Raw genomic sequence first — 24,020 nt, 5'->3', positions numbered from 1 at the left:
GAGCAAGGAAACTCTCAACTGGCTTCAGAACGACCCAGCCAATCACCTCAGCTGGATCCTGTAGAAAATCTACGGGAAGAATTACGGCTCAGAGTTCATAGAAGGAGCCCACGGAACCTTCAGGATTTAAATTCTGTTTGTGCGGAAGAATCACAGCGGAGCAACGCAGGTGTCTAGTTTCTCCATCAAAGACGTTCAATTTATGGAAGTCTGCGGATTGATTTTATTTGCATGTATAGATTGCTTCCGACATCTGTAGAGAATTTCATGTTAATATAACCTTTCGAAATAAAGCGACAATCAGCTGTTTATCAGACGACATCAAACAAATACAGGCATTTTATTTCAAATATGTCTAGTTTTAATACATCAATTTCTCAACAGCATATCACACAGTAAAATAATTTGCTAATCAATACATTATTATTGGAAGACATCCCCACTAAATAATTGCGCTGAGGTTGCGGTAACAGTGTGTATATCATCATGACATTTCGTCATATTACAAATACATCCGTTTCACAAAAAGCAGCAGAAGTTTGTAAATCTCGCAATTTGCCAAATAGCCAAACACAAATAAATAATGCAGCAAAAAATACATTTGGCCAAAAGCGCTCTTCATTCTGCCCTTCTGGCGCTTATCAATCATCACTGGGATCCAGAAACGGCCTTCATCAAGGGAGCCTCTAGCTGCGTGTGTGTGTGTGTGCGTGTGTCTACACTCCCAGAAGAACTCCAGTGAACAGGCTGTCTTTGAGGACGGTGAGGGCCGAGCCTGTACCATTGTCGATGAACACAGATACATACTCGCCTTCCTGGGGTAGAAAGAGAGTGAGGAAAGAGAGTGAGTGAGTGAGTGAGTGAGTGAGTGAGTGTGAGTGAGTGAGTGAGTGTGTGTGTGAGTGCGTGTGTGAGTAAGAGAGTGAAATGTACCTGAAGGTAAAGTGTTCCCGTTAGCATGATACTGAAGACGCCCGTGGTTCCAACTCCAGTCATGGCCTCTAAAGACCTGCGTGATCGAGAACACACACTGATTCTCTGATTCATTTAATTAACCATTAATTAATTCATGCTTTTGTTTTATGGTGTGTGTGTGTGTGTACTCACACATTGCTCAGACAGAGTGACTCGATACAGATGGACGCTCTCACACTGTCTCTCGGCCGAGGCTGACCCCTCCGTTGACCATCAGTCAGCTCTGACACACACACACATACATACACACACTTTAAGTGTTTGTTGGACGCTGTGGAGTCGTGTGTGTGTTGGCTGGAGGTTCCGTTGAAGTGCCACACCCTGTTCCTTAGAAAAGCGTTTCTTTATCTCTGGCCTGTAATTGGCCAGGCGCGCGTGGTGTCACGTGGGCACGAGGACGCCACCTACCCATCTGCAGGCTGGCAGTGAGCTGGTAGAAGCCGGAAACCGGCGCATCGTAGCGCCCGCTGCTGGAGTTGAAGTTGTGACCCCTCTGCTGGAACAGCTCGGAGTCTGAAGGCTGCAGGATGAGAAGAAAAATCATTCAAATAATCGAGGAACGCGACACATGACCGAACTGCACGTCACGCGGACGTCTTCCAGCATCACAGATACTATAACGCGGGTGACAGAATAATTCACGTTTGAAGTACATTTTACATTTTGAGGGAGTTAAAATAGTGCTGGAATGCGTGTGTCTGGGTGTGTGTGTGTCCCCATGTGTGTGTGCGCATGCGTGTGTGTGTGTGCATGTGTGTGCTCATGTCTGTGTGTGTGTGTGTGTGTGTGTGTGTGTGTGTGTGTGTGTCCGCATGTATGTGTGCGCATGCGTGTGTGTGTCTGGGTGTGTGTGTGTGTGTGTGTGCGTGTCCCCCCGCATGTGTGTGTGTCTGTGTGTGTGTCCGCATTCGTGTGTGTGTGTGCATGTCTGGGTGTGTGTGTGTGTCTGTGTGTGTCCGCATGTGTGTGTGTGCATGCGTGTGTGTGTGTCTGGGTGTGTGTGCCCGTGTGTCTGGGTGTGTATGTGTGCGCATGTGTCTGTGTTCCCGCATGTGTGTGTGTGCGTGCGTGCGTGTCCACATGTGTGTGTGTGTCCGCATGTGTGTATGCGCATGTGTGTGTCTGGGTGTGTGTGCTCGTGTGTCTGGGTGTGTATGTGTGCGCGTGTGTCTGTGTTCCTGCATGTGTGTGTGCGTGCGTGCGTGTCCACATGTGTGTGTGTGTGTCTGTGTGTGTGTGTGTCCGCATGTGTGTATGCGTGTGTGTGTGTGCGTGTGTCTGGGTGTGTGTGCTCATGTGCGTGTGTCTGGGTGTGTATGTGTGCACGTGTGTCTGTGTTCCCGCATGTGTATGTGCGTGCGTGCGTGTCCACGTGTGTGTGTGTGTGTCTGTGTGTGTGTATGCGCATGCGTGTGTGTGTGCGTGTGTCTGGGTGTGTGTGCTCATGTGCGTGTGTCTGGGTGTGTATGTGTGCACGTGTGTCTGTGTTCCCGCATGTGTGTGTGCGTGCGTGCGTGCGTGTCCACATGTGTGTGTGTGTGTCTGTGTGTGTGTGTGCGCATGCGTGTGTCTGGGCGTGTGTCTGGGTGTGTGTCCGCATGTGTGTGTGTCTGCGTGTGTGTGTGTCTCACCATGCGGAAGGGCTGAAGTTCCTGCAGACTGCGGCGCTGGATGGACACGCCTTGGTCAAGTCGGGACTGGAAGGCTGTTGCCACTCGAGGGCGCTGCTCACAGACGACACACTGACCACCAAGCAGCTCTGAGAGAAGAGCAGAGTCCAGTCAAGGCCGCAGTGTAACATAAGAACCAGAGAGTTTTGTAGAACCACATCATAACAACTGCAACACAAAGATCTGCAACAATGGCTATCCTGGTGCAGCGTGTAAACGTTGTAAACGTCCGTTATGGAGGGAAGATCGACTCTGATGATCTTCTCAGCTGTCCTCACCATCCGCTGTAGTGTTGTGTTATCAGCAAGCTGTGGAGCTGTGCAGCTGTGCATCGTGGGTCAGCAGGGTGAACAGAATTGTAGTGACCACACAGCCATGAGGAGCTCCAGTGCTCAGTGTGGTGGTGCTGGAGATGCTGTTCCCGATCCGGACAGACCGAGTTCTCTCAGTCAGGAAGTTCTCGACCAAGTTCTGAAGAATTATGGTGCACAATGCTGAACTAAAGTCTATGAATAGCATTCGTGCGTATTGTCCAGTGGGTGAGGGTCAGATGCAGGGTGGTGGCATTGTGTGTAGAAGTCATTCAGCGCATCCGATACGAAGGGATCACTGTCACAGCCAGAGGTTAAAGTCCTGTGACCCCTCCCTAGATGTGAAATGTGTAGAACCACAGTGAACCAGAAGACAGCAGTGTAACGTAGAACCACAGCGAACCAGAAAATTATGATGTAATGTAGAATCACAGTGTACCAGAAGACAGCAGTGTAATGTGGAACCACACTGAACCAGAAAACTACGATGTAACATAGAACCACAGCGAACCAGAAAACTACGATGTAACATAGAACCACAGTGTACCAGAAGACAGCAGTGTAACGTAGAACCACACTGAACCAGAAAACTACGATGTAACATAGAACCACAGCGAACCAGAAAACTACGATGTAACATAGAACCACAGTGTACCAGAAGACAGCAGTGTAACGTAGAACCACACTGAACCAGAAAACTACGATGTAACATAGAACCACAGCGAACCAGAAAACTACGATGTAACATAGAACCACAGTGTACCAGAAGACAGCAGTGTAATGTGGAACCACACTGAACCAGAAAACTACGATGTAACATAGAACCACAGCGAACCAGAAAACTACGATGTAACATAGAACCACAGTGTACCAGAAGACAGCAGTGTAACGTAGAACCACACTGAACCAGAAAACTACGATGTAACATAGAACCACAGCGAACCAGAAAACTACGATGTAACATAGAACCACAGTGTACCAGAAGACAGCAGTGTAACGTAGAACCACACTGAACCAGAAAACTATGATGTAATGTAGAACCACAGTGTACCAGAAGACAGCAGTGTAACGTAGAAACACAGCGAACCAGAAAACTATGATGTAATGTAGAACCACAGTGTACCAGAACACAGCAGTGTAATGTGGAACCACACTGAACCAGAAAACTACGATGTAACATAGAACCACAGCGAACCAGAAAACTACGATGTAACATAGAACCACAGTGTACCAGAAGACAGCAGTGTAACGTAGAACCACAGCGAACCAGAAAACTACGATGTAATGTAGAACCACAATGTACCAGAAGACAGCAGTGTAACGTAGAACCACAGCAAACCAGAAAACTACGGTGTAATGTGGAACCACAGTGTACCAGAAGACAGCAGTGTAATGTGGAACCACACTGAACCAGAAAACTACGATGTAACATAGAACCACAGTGAACCAGAAAATTACGATGTAATGTAGAACCACAGTGTACCAGAAAACAACAGTTTAATGCAGAACCACAGCGACCCATAAAACTACGGCATAATGTGGAACCACAGTATACCAGAAGACAGCAGTGTAACGTAGAACCACACCGAACCAGAAAACTATGATGTAATGTAGAACCAGTGTACCAGAAGACAACAGCGTAACGTAGCAAAACAGAGAATCAGAAAACTACGATGTAATATAGAACCACAGTGTACAAGAAGACAGCAGTGTAATGTGGAACCACACTGAACCAGAAAACTACGATGTAATATAGAACCACAGTGTACAAGAAGACAGCAGTGTAATGTGGAACCACACTGAACCAGAAAACTACGATGTAACATAGAAACACAGTGAACCAGAAAATTACGAAGTAACATAGAACCACAGTGAACCAGAAAATTATGATGTAATATAGAACCACAGTGTACCAGAAGACAGCAGTGTAACGTAGAACCACAGCGAACCAGAAAACTACAATGTAATGTAGAACCACATTGAACCAGAAAATTATGATGTAATGTAGAACCACAGTGTACCAGAAGACAGCAGTGTAACGTAGAACCACAGCGAACCAGAAAACTACAATGTAATGTAGAACCACATTGAACCAGAAAATTATGATGTAATGTAGAACCACAGCGAACCAGAAAACTACAATGTAATGTAGAACCACATTGAACCAGAAAATTATGATGTAATGTAGAACCACAGCGAACCAGAAAACTACAATGTAATGTGGAACCACAGTGTACCAGAAAACTACGATGTAATGTGGAACCACAGTGTACCAGAAAATTACGATGTAATGTGGAACCACAGTGTACCAGAAGACAGCAGTGTAACACAGGCACTTGCTGCTATTACGATGACACTTGGCTGCAAGTTTGTGTGTGTGTGTGTGTGTGTGTGTGTGTGTGTGTGAGAAAGAGAGTGACAGTGGCGCCACAGTTCTGCGCTGTGTGTGAATAAGACTCTTTATGTTTTATGCTGCTGTCAGCCTGCAGCTCCCAGAACAAACAGGGTGGAGTTGTGCCTCTCTACTGGCAGCAGACCAGCTCTCTCACACACACACACTCACACACACACACACACACACACACACACACAGTCTGGAATGTGAGGAATTCCCTGTCCCAGCCAAGTCACATCCCCGTCACAGAAAATTACTGCGATTAAGAGATCATCCAGCCCACAATCAGACAAGAAGCCTCACAACAACTGACTGAGACTTACAAGCGCGCAGAGCCAGGACACACACACACACACACACTAAAATACACAAATACAAAGATTTGTGCAGCACATACGTGCAACGCTACATGTTTGTGAGGTTCTATGTTCTGGTGCACCCAGCTCCAAGTTCTAATGCTGTCCCATACAGCCCCATATGATCCACATTCAGCATCTCCACTCAGACAAGATTTAGCTTCTCACCATTCAGCTGTAACTGGAACTCCTGCAGTATTGCCTCCTGCTGAGAGAACAGGGGTCCCGGGGGTCCTGGGGGTCCCTGGGGGCCGGGAGGGCCGGGTGGCCCTGGCAAGCCATGCTGCAGAAAAAAATTCAAAAATAAAACATGACATCAGACCAGTCAGCAGCAAGGGTTCGACGGTCAAAGATGAGCTCAGGAAAAACCACCCAGCATCCTTGGAGCACAGCATAGTGGCAGTTTTCATACTGAATTTTATTTAAATATTATTTATTACTACAATGTTTCTGGGTTTGTTGCTTCTCCCCCTCTACTCATCAGCAGAAAGTACAGGTCATTTTACACATTTTTACATTTCAATAGAAAAAAACATTTCCTATCATATAGTTCTATCACAGATGAGAATGTAGTCTTATAGAGTTCTAGTGAACCAGAACGGGTTACTTGATTGATTGGTTGTAAGTCGCTCTAGATAAGGGCGTCTGCCAAATGCCATAAATGTGAATGACAAAGTTGGTCATTTAATGCATTCTTGTGAAAGCAATGAAAAACCGAAAAAACCTTCTCAGAATTTTCTTTGCAGTTTTTAATGAATCAATATTGTAATGACTGAGATAAAAACCTTCCTTTTTAGCAAATACTTGGTTTAAAAAGGATTCTTTTGTATTTTTAATTAAAATGTTGGCTTCTGGGTTATTAAATGAATAGCCTTTACAAATCAGGTCCCCAGTGAACCAAATGAACTCAAACGTCGAACGTAAGTCGCTCCTTCATTAACCCGTCATTAACTAGTCTTCTGACTGCTTCTGCTCATGAGTGGCGTTTTTCGCTATGGGCAACATGGGCGGTGGCCCAGGGTGGCATCGTGGTGGGGGCGGCGTCACAGGCATCAGCAATTTTTTTTTGTGCACGTGCCCATGCTGACCTGACATCGTGATTGCATGGCCAATGATTGGTTTTCTAGCAGCATCTAATAACCAGCGCACAGAGTAAAACACGGCCCTGAAGTTGGCTCCTTATTCAAATGATCAGTTCCACCTTAAATGCTGCTCAGCAGGCTGCAGTACCCGTATTGCGCCTGTAGGGGGTATAGCCAGGAAATAAAGAACGTTTTAATCCTGTATATGGTGATCCTGAACTATTAGAAATGGTTACTAACACTGACCCAACACTGTTTTCACTGAAATGCCACATGGGAGAATGTCATTCTTTTACAAAACACAATTGTTAAGGGTAAAATAGGACGTGTAAATATAATATAATACAACGCTACACAACACCACACACGATCAAATGATTTAAGGTGGAACAGACAATTCGTAGAAGGATCTGTGAATAATTAGCTAACTTCAGTTGTCTATCAGTCCCATATATGCAGGACATGGGTCTCACACACGTCTAAAGGGAAGGGGGCAGGGAGCTTCCAAATAAATACCATACAGTACAATACAGTACGGTATTTCACGATAAAATTTCCTGGGTTGTGCAAAATCGCAGAAAAAAATACAAACCCAATCTGCGCTCTAAAGTGTCTATTAATTTACATTGTGGTGATCCTCGGGTTGGACGATGAGTGTTGACATTAACCCTGACGGAAGATGGACAAGAAAAGCACAAAGTCCCATATATGTTTACCTGATTAACAATAAAATATGTTCATCTATAATTCTTAATGTGTTTTATGTTGGGGGAGGGCACCAAATGGGCAAGGACCGCCCCTGTGTGTTGGAATTACTGGTTCACCAACACCCGTTAACGGCAGTGGGGGCCTAGTGGTTAAGGAAGCGGCCCCGTAATCCCAAGATGCCACTGAGCAAAGCACCGTCCCCACACACTGCTCCCCGGGCGCCTGTCATGGTGCCCACTGCTCACTCAGGGTTAAATACAGAGGACACATTTCACTGTGTGCACCGTGTGCTGTGCTGCTGTGACAATCACTTCACGACATCACAACCACACAGACATACACACCGCGGTACCTTGGATGTGCGTTTGGAGGGACGGCTCCTCCTGTTCTCGCCCTTATTTGAATTCTGTCTGAAAAGCAGCCAGGAGCTGCGTGGGCTGATGGAGGCGTGAGACGCTGTTTCCTGTCAACAAAAAAGAAACACACAATGTATGTGTGTTGTGTGTTTACCAGGCTGTCAGTGTTCATGTGTGTATCTCTGAGTATGAGTGCGTGTTGTCGGTATTTGTGTGTTGTGTGTTGTTATCGGGTTGTCGGTGCTTGTGTGTTGTGTGTGTTTATCAGGTTGTCAGTGCTCGTGTGTAGTGTTGTGTTGTGTGTTGTTACCGGGTTGTCGGTGCTCGTGTGTAGTGTTGTGTTGTGTGTTGTTACCAGGTTGTCGGTGCTCGTGTGTAGTGTTGTGTTGTTACCGGGTTGTCGGTGCTCGTGTGTTGTGTGTTGTTACCGGGTTGTCGGTGCTCGTGTAGTGTTACTGGGTTGTTGGTGCTCGTGTGTAGTGTAGTGTTGTGTTGTGTGTTGTTACCGGGTTGTCGGTGCTCGTGTGTAGTGTACTGTAGTGTTGTGTTGTTACCGGGTTGTCGGTGCTCGTGTGTAGTGTAGTGTTGTGTGTTGTTACCGGGTTGTCGGTGCTCGTGTGTAGTGTAGTGTTGTGTTGTGTTTGTTACCGGGTTGTTGGTGCTCGTGTGTAGTGTAGTGTTGTGTGTTGTTACCGGGTTGTCGGTGCTCGTGTGTAGTGTAGTGTTGTGTTATGTTGTGTGTTGTTACCGGGTTGTCGGTGCTCGTGTGTAGTGTAGTGTTGTGTTGTGTTGTGTGTTGTTACCGGGTTGTCGGTGCTCGTGTGTAGTGTAGTGTTGTGTTGTGTGGTTGTTACCGGGTTGTCGGTGCTCGTGTGTAGTGTAGTGTTGTTGTGTGTGTTCCGGGTTGTCGGTGCTTGTGTGTAGTGTAGTGTTGTGTTGTGTGTTGTTACCGGGTTGTCGGTGCTCGTGTGTAGTGTTGTGTTGTGTGTTGTTACCGGGTTGTCGGTGCTCGTGTGTAGTGTAGTGTTGTGTTGTGTTGTGTGTTGTTACCGGGTTGTCGGTGCTCGTGTGTAGTGTAGTGTTGTGTTGTGTGTTGTTACCGGGTTGTCAGTGCTCGTGTGTAGTGTTGTGTTGTGTGTTGTTACCGGGTTGTCGGTGCTCGTGTGTAGTGTTGTGTGTTGTTACCGGGTTGTCGGTGCTCGTGTGTAGTGTAGTGTTGTGTTGTGTGTTGTTACCGGGTTGTCGGTGCTCGTGTGTAGTGTTGTGTTGTGTGTTGTTACCGGATTGTCGGTGCTCGTGTGTAGTGTAGTGTTGTGTTGTGTGTTGTTACCGGGTTGTCGGTGCTCGTGTGTAGTGTAGTGTTGTGTGTTGTTACCGGGTTGTCGGTGCTTGTGTGTAGTGTAGTGTTGTGTTGTGTGTTGTTACCGGGTTGTCGGTGCTCGTGTGTAGTGTTGTGTTGTGTGTTGTTACCGGGTTGTCGGTGCTCGTGTGTAGTGTAGTGTTGTGTTGTGTGTTGTTACCGGGTTGTCAGTGCTCGTGTGTAGTGTAGTGTTGTGTTGTGTGTTGTTACCGGGTTGTCGGTGCTCGTGTGTAGTGTAGTGTTGTGTTGTGTGTTGTTACCGGGTTGTCGGTGCTCGTGTGTAGTGTTGTGTTGTGTGTTGTTACCGGGTTGTCGGTGCTCGTGTGTAGTGTAGTGTTGTGTTGTGTTGTGTTGTGTGTTGTTACCGGGTTGTCGGTGCTCGTGTGTAGTGTTGTGTTGTGTGTTGTTACCGGGTTGTCAGTGCTCGTGTGTAGTGTTGTGTTGTGTGTTGTTACCGGGTTGTCGGTGCTCGTGTGTAGTGTTGTGTGTTGTTACCGGGTTGTCGGTGCTCGTGTGTAGTGTAGTGTTGTGTTGTGTGTTGTTACCGGGTTGTCGGTGCTCGTGTGTAGTGTTGTGTTGTGTGTTGTTACCGGGTTGTCGGTGCTCGTGTGTAGTGTAGTGTTGTGTTGTGTGTTGTTACCGGGTTGTCGGTGCTCGTGTTGTGTTGTGTGTTGTTACCGGGTTGTCGGTGCTTGTGTGTAGTGTAGTGTTGTGTTGTGTGTTGTTACCGGGTTGTCGGTGCTCGTGTGTAGTGTTGTGTTGTGTGTTGTTACCGGGTTGTCGGTGCTCGTGTGTAGTGTAGTGTTGTGTTGTGTGTTGTTACCGGGTTGTCAGTGCTCGTGTTGTAGTGTAGTGTTGTGTTGTGTGTGTTACCGGGTTGTCGGTGCTCGTGTGTAGTGTAGTGTTGTGTTGTGTGTTGTTACCGGGTTGTCGGTGCTCGTGTGTAGTGTTGTGTTGTGTGTTGTTACCGGGTTGTCGGTGCTCGTGTGTGTATCTCCCTCCTCGGTGCTCTCGTTGCTCTGGACACCGCAGGTTGTCAGGATCAGCAGTAGGAGGCTCCACCCCTCCAGCGCCACCATCCTTCTCAGCTTCATCACGGTTACTTTTAACGTCCCATCCTGTCCACAGCGTCTTCAGCAGGTGCTCCTGACCGCACACACCGGGGGACACACACTCCTGTCCCCACACAGCTCACTGCAGTTCATGTACACACTGTGTGTGTATGAAGTATTAACGTCACTGTCTCCTCTCTGTGAGTTTGTAATGTCCTCCCAGGTCCCACTGCTTGTCCCAGCTCCAGCCCAGTGCGAGTGTTTGAGAGGAGTGTGTGTGTGTGTGTGTGTGTGTGAGAGGGAGATTGTGTGTTTGCAGCTCTGCTCTATATCCCCGTCCCTCCTCCCCTCCCCGTCTTCAGACACGCCTCCTGTTCTCTGAACTCTATCTGCTGTCGAATCTTGAGCTGCTGGACGTCCCTCTACAGCCCGTCTGCTCCGCAGTCTTCATCTTTCCTCCATCTGTCTGTCTTCCTCTCCCTGTCCACCAGTGTCTTCTCCCTCTCTCTGTCTTTCTCTGTCTCCATGTCTCCATTTCTGGACTAATAACTCCCAAACTCAGCAGGGTCCTAGTGTCTACACCGTTTATACCAGAGTGTGTTTGTGCATTTGTGTTGTGTGCACCTGCGTGTGTGTGTAAATGTAAAATACACATTTGTGGGCGTGGCCTGACTGGGGATGATGACATACATCACAGTGTTTGCATGAGTGACACCCACATATGATGAAACCTTGGACACATGTTGGGTCATTTGTGTGCTTCTGTCTTCGTGTGTGTGCGTGTGTGTGTCTGTGTGTGCTTCTGTCTTTGTGTGTGCGTGTGTGTATGTGTGTGTGCTTCTGTCTTCGTGTGTGTGTGTGTGTGTGTATGTGTGTGTGCTTCTGTCTTCGTGTGTGTGCATGTGTGCGTCTGTGTGTGCTTCTGTCTTTGTGTGTGCGTGTGTGTGTGTATGTGTGTGTGCTTCTGTCTTTGTGTGTGTGTGTGTGTATGTGTGTGTGCTTCTGTCTTCGTGTGTGTGTGTGTATGTGTGTGTGTGTGTGCTTCTGTCTTCGTGTGTGTGTGTGTGTGTGTGTGCTTCTGTCTTCGTGTGTGTGTGTGTATGTGTGTGTGCTTCTGTCTTCGTGTGTGTGTGTCTGTGTGTGTGTGTGTGTGTGTGTGTGCTTCTGTCTTTGTGTGTGTGTGTGTGTATGTGTGTGTGCTTCTGTCTTCGTGTGTGTGTGTGTATGTGTGTGTGTGTGTGCTTCTGTCTTCGTGTGTGTGTGTGTGTGTGTGTGTGCTTCTGTCTTCGTGTGTGTGTGTGTATGTGTGTGTCCTTCTGTCTTCGTGTGTGTGTGTCTGTGTGTGTGTGTGTGTGTGTGTGTGCTTCTGTCTTCGTGTGTGTGTGTGTGTGTGTGTGTGTGTGCTTCTGTCTTCGTGTGTGTGTGTGTATGTGTGTGTGTGTGTGCTTCTGTCTTCGTGTGTGTGTGTGTGTGTCTGTGTGTGTGTGTGTGTGTGTGTGTGTGCTTCTGTCTTCGTGTGTGTGCATGTGTGCGTCTGTGTGTGCTTCTGTCTTTGTGTGTGCGTGTGTGTGTGTATGTGTGTGTGCTTCTGTCTTTGTGTGTGTGTGTGTGTATGTGTGTGTGCTTCTGTCTTCGTGTGTGTGTGTGTGTATGTGTGTGTGTGTGTGTGCTTCTGTCTTCGTGTGTGTGTGTGTATGTGTGTGTGTGTGTGCTTCTGTCTTCGTGTGTGTGTGTGTGTGTGTGTGTCTGTGTGTGTGTGTGTGTGTGTGTGTGCTTCTGTCTTCGTGTGTGTGTGTGTGTGTGTGTGTGTGTGTTTGTGTTACAGACATATTCATGACATGAACATACTCAGCACAGTGTCCTGGTTGGTGTTAAACTCCAGTCTTCCACGCTTTTCAGATCAGATGGCCGGGTCCCTGTAGGCTCCGCCTGGTGGCTAAAGAGTGTTACAACACGCAGACCCCCTAAACCCACCAGTGTAACCCGGCAGAGTCCCTGACGGGGACAGCAGGCGTCTAAAGTCACTTCCATCTGTAGCGCCGCGGACCAGGTGATTACAGCGCTAAGAGGATTGACGTATTTACACACTCCTGATGGAGGACGCTCGCAGAACATGCTCACGCGCAGGAACCCACATCACTCTACACCTGGCCAATCCAGAATTCTGCACTTCTGCAGGGCGTCGGCATGGACCCAGAGGACGCTTCTCCACTGAAGCACTTTGTCGTGGCGAAAAGGACGATCAGCTGTGTGTTTGAGCAGCTGCTGGAGTACGTGAGAGACGCCTCAGACTTCGTGAAAGGTCTGTCTGTCTGTAATCTCCTGTTCGTCTCTCCAACGGACCCCGCGTTAAATGCTCACTCTCGCTGTGCTTGTGTGTTTGTGTGTTTGTGTGTGTAGAGACGTGTCAGAACGACGATTTGGACGGCGTGGCTGAGGAGGACCAGTGTGCACAGCTGCAGGCCTGTTTCCAGAAGCTCCTGGTCATCCGGGAGGTTCTGGCCAGACGGCACATGAAGGTGGCTTTCTTTGGCAGGTGAGTGGGTGCACAGGACTTGTTCCAGCACCATCACTGTGTGCGTGCCAGGATGAAGAACGGCGGATGGTTCTGTGTTCCAGAACAAGCAACGGTAAGAGCACCGTCATCAATGCCATGCTACGTGAGCGCGTCCTTCCCACCGGCATTGGCCACACCACCAACTGCTTCCTGAGTGTGGAAGGCAGCGATGAGGACATGGCCTACCTTACTGCAGAGGGTTCTGATGCAAGGAGGAGCATCGAGGCACAGATACAGACATATCAACACAATTTATATATACGTGTGTATGTGTGTGTGTGTGTGTATATTTGATATTTGTATTCCTCTTTACCAGACAGTGAACCATCTTGCCCATGCCCTGCACATGGACCCCAACCTCGACTCTGGCAGCCTGGTCTGTGTCTACTGGCCCAAGGCAAAGTGTGCCCTGCTGAGGGACGACCTGGTGCTGATGGATAGGTGAACTAGTCAGAATTCCGCCATGCCGTTTAATAACCACACAATCAACCGTACTGCACCACCACTGTACTACACAATCAACCATGCTGCACCACCACTGTACTACACAATCAACCATACTGCACCACCACTGTGCTAGACAATCAACCATGCTGCACCACCACTGTACTACACAATCAACCATGCTGCACCACCACTGTGCTAGACAATCAACCATGCTGCACCACCACTGTACTACACAATCAACCATGCTGCACCACCACTGTGCTACACAATCAACCATGCTGCACCCTCACTGTGCTAGACAATCAACCATACTGCACCACACTGTGCTACACAATCAACCATACTGCACCACCACTGTACTACACAATCAACCATGCTGCACCACCACTGTGCTAGACAATCAATGCATTACACAATCAACCATACTACACCACCACTGTGCTACACAATCAACCATACTGCACCACCACTGTGCTACACAATCAACCATACTGCACCACCACTGTGCTACACAATCAACCATACTGCACCACCACTGTACTACACAATCAACCATGCTGCACCACCACTGTGCTAGACAATCAATGCATTACACAATCAACCATACTACACCACCACTGTGCTACACAATCAACCATACTGCACCACCACTGTGCTACACAATCAACCATACTGCACCACCACTGTGCTACACAATCAACCGTACTGCACCACCACTGTACTACACAATCAACCATGCTGCACCACACTGTACTAGACAATCAATGCATTACACAATCAACCATACTACACCACCACTGTACTACACAATCAACCATGCTGCACCACCACTGTGCTACACAATCAACCATGCTGCACCACCACTGTGCTAGACAATCAATGCATTACACAATCAACCATACTACAACACCACTGTACTACACAATCAACCATGCTGCACCACCACTGTGCTACACAATCAACCATGCTGCACCACCACTGTGCTAGACAATCAATGCATTACACAATCAACCATACTACACCACCACTGTGCTACACAATCAACCATACTGCACCACCACTGTGCTACACAATCAACCATGCTGCACCACCACTGTGCTACACAATCAACCATGCTGCACCACCACTGTGCTACACAATCAACCGTACTGCACCACCACTGTACTACACAATCAACCATACTGCACCACCACTGTACTACACAATCAACCATGCTGCACCACCACTGTGCTACACAATCAACCATACTGCACCACACTGTGCTAGACAATCAATGCATTACACAATCAACCATAGTACGCAATCGTCACAATTCAAAATCACTGTACTACACTATCACCATACTGCACAATAACTGTACTACACAATCATCAGATTTCACAATCACTAAACAATCAACCATACTGTACAATAATTGTACTGTTCAGTCATCTCAGTCCTCTTTGCTTCTAAAGCCCAGGTATAGATGTTACCTCGGAGCTGGACAGCTGGATTGATAAGTTCTGTCTTGATGCAGATGTCTTTGTGCTTGTGGCCAATTCTGAATCCACATTAATGAACACAGTGAGTTTAAAATCATTAGCCACACTGAATCTAATCAAATGTTATTTAGACAGTTCCTCTGAAGCAACTGGAGACCTCTGACACATTCCCTGACTTTCTTACAAAGGAGAAACACTTTTTCCACCAAGTCAGTGAACGGATATCAAAGCCAAACATCTTCATCCTGAACAATCGTTGGGATGCTTCTGTGGCGGAGTCAGAATACCTGGAAGAAGTATGTTTGGTTTGTGCTCTAGAGTTGGATTTATTCACCAGTCTTATGTTCTCAAAATGCTGCTGTTAACCATCAGGTGCGTCAGCAGCACCTGCAGCGTTGCATGGCCTTCCTGGTGGAGGAGCTGAAGGTGGTAGATGCTGAACAAGCCCCCCGTCACATTTTCTTTGTGTCTGCAAAAGAGGTTCTGAGCTCCAGAATGCACCGTGCACAGGGGATGCCAGAAACAGGTGAGCTGGACACCAAATGGTGTTCGTTCATGAGCTACCATTCATGGTAGTGTATTGTTGTGTGTTTTAGTGGTTGGTAGTGTATTGTTGTGTGTTTTGGTGGTTGGTAGTGTGTTGTTGTGTGTTTTGGTGGTTGGTAGTGTGTTGTTGTGTGTTTTGGTGGTTGGTAGTGTGTTGTTGTGTTTTAGTGGTTGGTGTGTGTTGTGTGTTTTGGTGGTTGGTAGTGTGTTGTTGTGTGTTTTGGTGGTTGGTAGTGTGTGTGTTGTGTGTTTTAGTGGTTGGTAGTGTGTTGTTGTGGGTTTTGGTGGTTGGTAGTGTGTTGTTGTGTGTTTTGGTGTTGGTGTGTGTTGTGTGTTTTAGTGGTTGGTGTGTGTTGTGGTTTTGGTGTTGGTCAGTGTCTTGTTCTGTGTTTAGCTGGTTGGTAGTGTATTGTTTTGATGGTTGGTCGTGTATTGTTAGTGTGTTTTGGTGGTTGGTAGTATCTTTGTTTGACTGGGTTGGTAGTGTCTGATGGTTTGTGTGTTTTGGTGGTTGGGTGTGTGTTGTTGTGTGTTTGTGGTTGGTCTGTGTTTGTGTTGTTTTGGTGGTTGGTAGTGTGTTGTGTGTTTTAGTGGTTGGTGTGTGTTGTGTGTTTTGGTGGTTGGTAGTGTATTGTTTTGCTTGTGTTTTGTTTTGATGGTTGGTAGTGTATTGTTGTGTGTTTTGGTGGTTGGTAGTGTGTTGTGTGTTTTAGTGGTTGGTGTGTGTTGTGTGTTTTGGTGGTTGGTCGTGTATTGTTGTGTGTTTTCGTGGTTGGTAGTGTATTGTTTTGCTGGTTGGTCGTTGTCTTGTTTGTGTTTTGGTGGTTGGTCGTATATTGGTTTTGATGGTTGGTAGTGTATTGTTGTGTGTTTTGGTGGTTGGTGTTGTACTCCTGTGTCTTTTGGTGGTTGGAGATGTGGATGAAGGTGTAGGGACGTTTCTTTTGATGGCTGGGGGGTGGTGGTACCCCTTTTGGGTAACAGACTCACCTATGAACCAGAAGACGCAGGTTCAAACCCCACTTACTACCATTGTGTCCCTGAGCAAGGCACTTAACCCTGAGTGTCTTCAGGGGGGGACTGTCCCTGTAACTACTGATTGAAAGTCGCTCTGGATCAGGGCGTCTGGTAAATATTGTAAATATACGTCTGTGTTACTGACCAGAATGCTCTGTGATTGTTGTGATTGTTGGTGTATTGCTGTATGAGTTGTAGTGTGTCTTTGTGGCTTGTGTTTTATGTGTTGTGTATTTATTTTTGTTGTTCTAGGTGGTGCTTTAGCTGAGGGATTCCAGGAAAGGCTGAAGGAGTTCCAGAGCTTTGAGCGGGCATTTGAGGCAAGTGCTGCTTTTATAGCCATTTCTAATTTTCTCTTGAAATAGAAATTTGTATGTTGACATGGTGGAAAAAACAGGAAACTGGAATTGGAGAAAGACAATGAGTTATTCATAGCTTATGTGACTTTGGGCCACCGCGTCCTAGTTTGTTCTGTCTGCTGCGCACAAGGAAAAAACAGGGACTGTTTTGATAAAGTTTTAAGTTGCCAAATGTTGAATGCGCTCTGAATTAAAAGAATAAAGTGGATGCTGCAGAGAAGTGACTGATGCGGAAGCTATGATTGAGGAAGAAAGGCAATACCGCTCATACCAGATCGCCTACCGGGGGCTTCACCAACTTCAAAACTCACCCACGAAACATGTACTTAATTTACACACACGCCGCAAATCCCAGTAACTGTCACGTCCGCGAGCTGACGGGGAAAGGAAGCGCAGAGGCGGGACATTGTGGGAACAATCATTTATTACACATAAACCAAAACGGCGCGAGGGCCGAAAACAGGGGAAACAGAAGGGGAAAAACACAAACTAACCCGCAGGCGTGTGCCGATTGCCAGAACTGAAAAACACATAAATCATGTCCACAAAAATGTCACAGCCATCGATGGGTGGAACCACAGCGCCTTATAACAGTGCCCTGATTGGTGCAGACCATCCTGAGAGTGACCTGCAGAATCTCGACTAGAAGCACAAATAAATAGTCCATTGCTGTGATACACACTAACATTCTTAACAAATTGCTGACATAAGAAAATGGCCTTACCTTGAGCAGATGGACATCATCCCTATTGATGCTGGCATTTGACTGTTGACAGGAGTCAATGCTCCAAGAATGTTGGAATCCTGGAAGTGGTCAATGGCATAGGAAGTGGACCTTACGCTGTGAAACTTCTACTCGGTTGAGCTATCAATGGCACCTCAGTGGCACCTTGGCAGCTCGGGATAGCCCACTTGCTTCTGATGGAAACTCAACTGATGGTGTGGTTAGCCTAGCGGGTAACACACTCGCCTATGAACCAGAAGACCCAGGTTCAAACCCCACTTACTACCATAGTGTCCCTGAGCAAGACACTTAACCCTGAGTGTCTCCAGGGGGGACTGTCCCTGTAACTACTGGTTGTAAGTCGCTCTGGATAAGGACGTCTGGTAAATGTAACTGACACTTCAATATTCCTTACTAAACCAATATGACTGTGACTTCAGGGAACAACATGGTGATAAAAAGAATGAATTATCACAAGAGGATTTGCAGTTTAAAAAAAAAAAGGTCTCAGCTTCTGCTGAACTATGTGCAGCTTCCTTTTTCTAACACCAATGTAAGTTTCCCCAACAACAAACATTGTAGTTCCACGAAGAGCTCAACATCTGTTGAAGAGGTTTGAAAAGTATAAAGATTTCACCAGTGACAAGATGGCAAAAGGCTGCGCTGAAGTCCTCCCTCAATGTGAGCTGCACAAGCTGTGGAATTTGCCACATCATGGTGTCTACCACCCACGCAAAAAGACTTTGCATGTGGTTTTTGACTGTGTTACGCTGCGGTGTTACGCTCCTACGCGAATTGGCAATATGCTGCTTGGCGTACTATTCTGCTTTCGTAAATTTGGTTCATTATAGATTAAAGGGATGTTTCACCAGGTTCGTGTAGCAATGGAAGAAATGTTTTTTTTTGTTCCTCTCCTCGATATGACACTAATGTTCTGATTTAGCCGGGTTCCACTCCCCGTCATTCTCAGGTATGTGATGTTTCCACTCTGCAGGAATTCATCTCCCAGTCTGCAGTGAAGACCAAGTTCGAGCAGCACACCCTCAGAGCGTCACAGATCACAGAGTCAGTCAAATCTGTGATGGATGCCATCAACATTTCCTCAGCAGAGAAGAAGTAAGTTTCTCCTCTGACCACACATGAAATGCACATACACACACACACACACACACACACATTCCTGTCTGTGATCTGCAGGGTTCTGTCTCTGGAGGAAAGAGAGGCGCTGACAGACCGCCTGGAATTTGTTCGAAACCAGATCAACTTCTTGTCAGAAAATGTGAAGGAGAAAATCAAGGCCCTCAGTGATGAAGTGGCAAGTCAGGTGAGGAAGTGAGTTCACGCTCCGGCTCGGAGCCGAGGAACATGTCTGTGTTCCAGGGAAACTTTATTGTCCAGTTACACAGCAGCCGATCAGCAGAGCACCCAACAAACTATCCAATCATCTAACCACCAGACATTCCACCCATCCTGTAATCCACTGGTTCTCCACTCTGCTGAGCCCCATCTCTCTCCCCTCACCCCCAAACCGGTTACAAAACCATTTCATTTCAGCAAAATACGAATGCCTCAGGTGTCATGCCAAAACTCACTTCTCAATGTCCCCGTTGGACCAATCGTCACCTCTTTCCCCCTGCGAGTAAGAGTTCTTTTCTCTTCAGGCCTGTTATTTAATCCAAAACGCCTTTTTTATTTACTTGACCAACACCATTTTTTTTTGCTAAAAAAAAAGCACACGGTGTCATTGTGAAACGTGTCCTCTGTATTTAACCATCACCCTTGGTGCTCAGTGGCACCTCAGTGGCACCTTGGCAGCTCGGGATTCGAACCGGCAACCTTCTGATTACGGGGCCACTTTCTTACCTGCTAGGCCACAACTGCCCCACTGCTGATGCTGCATTGCCAGGAATAAACACACGTTTGTTTTCATTGATCTCGTATTGAGGCCGCCTGATGGCCGTAGTCCTTTTTTCTCCAGGTGTCGGTCGCCATGGCTGATGAGATCCGGGGTTTGACACCACTGGTCAGCAACTTCTCCTCCGATTTCAGCACGACGCCCCTCATCATCACACAATACAAATCGGTGAGTTCAAAGGTCAAACCAGCCTTTTACATTCACACACACACAAGTACTCAATAGAGGTGGGAATCTTCACATTCCGGTTATCAATGCGGCAGTTGATAAACCGGGGTCAACTGAACGCTGCTACAAAGCTCAGTAAAAACGTGTACGGTGTTCAGAGGGCCGAACTCCTACTGTACTCAGATCAGGCCGCCACTACTTTTTACCTCAAAAAATCACCAAGCAACGTCATTATGAAATAATGGATCGTGCTCTGCACTGCATCCATGAAGAATCGTCCACGTTTGAATCGCAATGCATCGACTATGAGATTCATTTCAACACGCGTTGTTCTGTGTGGACTCCACGTTGCAGAGGCTGGTCGAATTTTTGGAGGACAGGATAAGGAGGAACCTGATCTCTCGCTGTTCCGGCAGCATCAGCGGCTACGTGCAGTCATCACAGAGAGATGTTATGGGTACACACACACACACACGTTCCTGACGTGTTCTGATTAGCATCTGTATAGAGCTCTGTGCATGTGTGTGTTTCTCCACAGACAGCATTTTGCCTCTGCTGCCCCCTGCTGCACGGAGTCACCTGCACCTCTACCTACCCAGTAGGAGGTTTGATCTGACCTATGACCTCAACCTCGCCACTCTGTGTGCTGACTTCCAGGAGGATATCGAGTTCAGGTTCTCGCTGGGCTGGACCATGCTGGTCAACCGGTTCTTAGGTCCACTGAATGCAAAACGGGCCCTGACAGTCCTGGACCAGAACATTCTGGTCAGTTATACAGACGTACATTTACAGCATTTACCAGACACCCTTATCCAGAGCGACTTACAATCAGTAGTTACAGGGACAGTCCCCCCCTGGAGACACTCAGGGTTAAGTGTCTTGCTCAGGGACACAATGGTAGTAAGTGGGGTTTGAACCTGGGTCTTTGCACTTCCGATTGATAGGTGAGAGTCTTACCCACTAGACTTCTACATTTCTACTAGGATGCTTCACGTTAATAACTCAAGATCGAATTCACTGTAGTTGTAAATTATAGCAGCTATCTAAACCATCATGAACGTGATGTCAACAACAAGGTGCACGATGTGACATGACATTGGGGTTTTCAGGCTCCCATTGGACAACCAGACTCCCTCACCCACGAAGAGCTTGCTGTTTCTATGGCAGCCAGACTTGTGTCCCTCACCTCCCGAGCATCTATGGGTGTCGTGATCATTGGTGGAGCGGTGAGTTCACATGTGAACGTCAGCTGCGTCGTTGTGCTGCTTTGATGGCAGCACCACAGCATGTCCTGTGGTCATGTGCAGGTGTGGCGATGTGTGGGGTGGAGGCTCCTGGCTCTGTCCTTGACAGCTTATGCCCTGCTCTACCTGTATGAGAAGGTCACCTGGACAAACAGCTCCAGGGAACGGGCGCTGAAGCAGCAGTTTGTGGAGTTCGCCATGGAGAGGCTGCAGGCCCTCATGCCCATATGCAGTGCCCATTGTGGTCAGCAGGTCCAGCAGTAAGTCCGTTGTTACCCCAGTACTGTTCTTTAATTATGTACATGGCTCTGTGTAGATATATACAGTACAGGCCAACACACATGTGTTTTTTTAGAACACATGTGGAGTTCTGTACTTAACAAAAAAGGTGAAATAAGTGAAAACACGTTTTATATTCTAGTTTCTTTGCTCTGGTTACTGCTTTACACACTCTTGGCATTCTCTCGATGAGCTTCAAGAGGTCGTCACCTGAAATGCTTCTCCAACAGTCTTGAAGGAGTTCCCAGAGGTGTTTAGCACTTGTTGGTCCAGCTCACCCCAAACCATCTGGATTGGGTTCAGGTCCGGTGACTGTGGAGGCCAGGTCTCCACTTTTTGTTAAGTACAGAACTCCACATGTGTTCATTCATAGTTTTGATGCTTTCAGTGAGAATCTACCAACGTAAATGGTCATGAAGATAAAGAAAACACCTTGCATGAGAAGGTGTCCAAACTTTTGGCCCGTACTGTATTTGTATACAAAGACACGTATACACACAGTGGTGTGGAAGTGTTCTCTGTTTTCTCATTTCTTACTTTTATCCATGTTAGTCACATTTAAATGTTTCAGATCATCAAATAAATGTAAATATCAGTCAACGACAACACAAGTAAACACAAAATGTAGTTAAGCAAAGGATTTTATAATTAAGGGAGAAATTTATTGTTTTCATATTTGGGGGTCCTAGTGAACAGGAATTGATCTCTTTATCGATGGTAACTTAAGCACGTTGTAAGTCGCTCTGGATAAAGGCGTCTGCCAAATGCCGTAAATGTAAATGTAAATGTAAATGTAGAAAGAATATTTCCGAACCTACATGGCCCTGTGTGACAAAGTTATTGCCCCTAATGTCCTAATAAACCTAATAACTGGTTGCGCCGCCCTTATTAGCAACAACTGCAATCAAGCATTTACGATAACTTGCAATGTATCTTTTACAGAGCTGTGGAGGTGTAGCTGCCACTCGTCTTTGCACAATTGTTGTAGTTCAGCCACATGGGGCAGTGGTGGCCTAGCGGTGAAGGAAGCGGCCCCGTAATCAAAAGGTTTCTGGTTCGAATCCCGACCTGCCAAGGTGCCACTGAGCACCAGATTTACACTGCACCCCATGACGCATTTTTGCATGACAAATAAAAGCAAAGCTTCGAAGCGGGCAAGCGTTCGTTCTGCCCCTTTGAAACAAACACACACAAAGCTGATCTTATCAGTCTCTGAGTGTCCGGAGATCAACAACATGACATTTTCCAGGGCTGATAGCATTCAGGAGGCGTGCCGGATTTCTCCCAGTGGCCAGTGTTCTGACAGTGGGGGTTCTCCTTATGTTCAAATTCTGTCTGATATTACCAAATGAAGAGTGAAGAGTGCATTCCAAATCTAACTAATAAAGCCTTCTAACGGTCTTGTTTCGGCCACATTCAGGTTCACAAGTGGAGCACCACGCAATCACGATGTCAGATCGTGCGATTACATGCGATTTATATTATGTGTACTTGGACTGAAGCGACAATATTTTATGTCGTTTTCTAAACTGACTTAACTGACACCAGCTGCCCAGTCTGACTTCAGCGTTCCGGTAAATGACTTTCTATCGTGAGGCTTGAAGTTCTTTGGAAGATTGTTGTGGGATTTTGGTCGGCCGGCCTCTCCTGGGAAGGTTCACCACTCTTCCATGTTTTCACCATTTGTGGATAATGGCTCTCACTGTGGTTCGCTGGAGTATTTTTTGATGATCTGAAAAATTCAAATGTGACTAACATGATAAAAAGAAATCAGACAGGGGGAAACTTTTTCACACATACACAATGCAAGGGGACGTTATTATGCGTTTATTAAAATAAGTTTAAAAAGCATTTAATCCCAACCATAAAGGGAGATGAGCACTACCTTGGCCAGGCTGTGTCAGCAGGTGGACAAAAGTGAAATGGACCTGGAGACAGACATCCGCCAAATCAGCACAAGAATCCACAGGCTGGAGGCGGTGCAGAGACACTCCAAAACACTCAGGTCAGTCTCCAGGATGTCATGTCTGGTCTCCAGGATGTCGTGTCTGGTCTCCAGGATGCTCAGGTCAGTGTCCAGGATGTCGTGTCTGGTCTCCAGGATGTCATGTCTGGTCTCCAGGATGCTCAGGTCAGTATCCAGGATGTCATGTCTGGTCTCCAGGATGCTCAGGTTAGTCTCTAGGATGTCATGTCTGGTCTCCAGGATGCTCAGGTCAGTCTCCAGGATGTCATGTCTGGTCTCCAGGATGCTCAGTTTAGTCTCTAGGATGTCATGTCTGGTCTCCAGGATGTCGTGTCTGGTCTCCAGGATGCTCAGGTCAGTCTCCAGGATGCCGTGTCTGGTCTCCAGAATGCTCAGGTCAGTCTCCAGGATGTCGTGTTTGGTCTCCAGGAAGCTCAGGTCAGTATCCAGTATGTCATGCATGGTCTCCAGGAAGCTCAGACCAGGCATGACATACTGGATACTGACCTGAGCATCCTGGAGACCAGACATGACATTCTGGAGTGTGTGAAGACATGAAGCAGATGAAGTATTTATTTGCCGCACTTGCTGTGTTTCAGACACAGAGCGACGAACCTGGAGTCCCAACTGGAGGCTTTTTTCCCGACAGTACCTGCAGTCACATTGCTGACAGATGAACACTCCAATCATCTCAGCCACTGCCCAGCGCCCAGCATCTCAATCATTCACTCCTCACCTCTACCCTCCAGTCAGACTGACTAGTAGATCACTGACTACTTCAGATCAATCATTAATTGAATCAAAATCACACATTCATCTTAAGGTGTGATCTGTGCCACCTCAAATAATACTCAATAAAAGTATTTTATATATAATCAGAACCAGGCAGAATGTGGAACAATGTCTTGTTTGTTTCATCTTGTTTAAGGATTCAATATGAATGTTCACTGGGCTGTTATTATGGATTAATTCTGATAATTATTTATTTTAAATATAGTCATGGTGCATTAGATTTAATAATTAGTAATGTTCTCACTGGGCCAGTATACAAT

General features: G+C 46.8%; 2 protein-coding genes across 3 annotated transcripts; one reads left to right on the top strand and one right to left on the bottom strand.

Annotated features, from left to right (window-relative positions):
* Nucleotides 1–307: 307 nt before the first annotated feature.
* LOC114787637 (erythroferrone) lies at nt 308–10,843 on the bottom strand. The gene is made up of 8 exons (XM_028975379.1): nt 10,182–10,843; nt 7,850–7,960; nt 5,876–5,990; nt 2,607–2,734; nt 1,384–1,495; nt 1,108–1,198; nt 934–1,009; nt 308–815 (listed from the first exon to the last, which is right to left on the bottom strand). The coding sequence occupies exons 1-8, from the start codon at nt 10,305–10,307 to the stop codon at nt 717–719; spliced, it is 858 nt and encodes a 285-aa protein (XP_028831212.1). The 5' UTR covers nt 10,308–10,843; the 3' UTR covers nt 308–716.
* Nucleotides 1,399–23,494, top strand: LOC114787608 (mitofusin-1-like). 2 transcript variants are annotated; one of them, XM_028975300.1, is made up of 18 exons: nt 1,399–1,600; nt 12,165–12,315; nt 12,444–12,567; nt 12,666–12,801; nt 12,885–13,047; nt 13,139–13,263; nt 14,724–14,832; nt 14,939–15,046; nt 15,123–15,276; nt 16,566–16,633; nt 18,391–18,512; nt 18,594–18,720; nt 19,375–19,479; nt 19,834–19,936; nt 20,018–20,244; nt 20,589–20,705; nt 20,787–20,983; nt 22,873–23,494. In XM_028975300.1, the coding sequence occupies exons 3-18, from the start codon at nt 12,453–12,455 to the stop codon at nt 23,477–23,479; spliced, it is 2,583 nt and encodes an 860-aa protein (XP_028831133.1). In that variant the 5' UTR covers nt 1,399–1,600; nt 12,165–12,315; nt 12,444–12,452; the 3' UTR covers nt 23,480–23,494. The 2 variants fall into 2 exon arrangements, with proteins under 2 accessions (XP_028831133.1, XP_028831132.1); XM_028975299.1 differs by lacking the exons at nt 1,399–1,600; nt 12,165–12,315 and having other exon boundaries at nt 12,350–12,567.
* The last annotated feature ends 526 nt before the right edge of the window (nt 23,495–24,020 follow it).

This window comes from Denticeps clupeoides, chromosome 4 (assembly GCF_900700375.1).
Source record: "Denticeps clupeoides chromosome 4, fDenClu1.1, whole genome shotgun sequence".
In the NCBI taxonomy this organism is placed as follows: domain Eukaryota; kingdom Metazoa; phylum Chordata; class Actinopteri; order Clupeiformes; family Denticipitidae; genus Denticeps; species Denticeps clupeoides.
The sequence above is the reverse complement of the archived record's forward strand: the minus strand, read 5'-3'. Positions and strand labels throughout refer to the sequence as shown.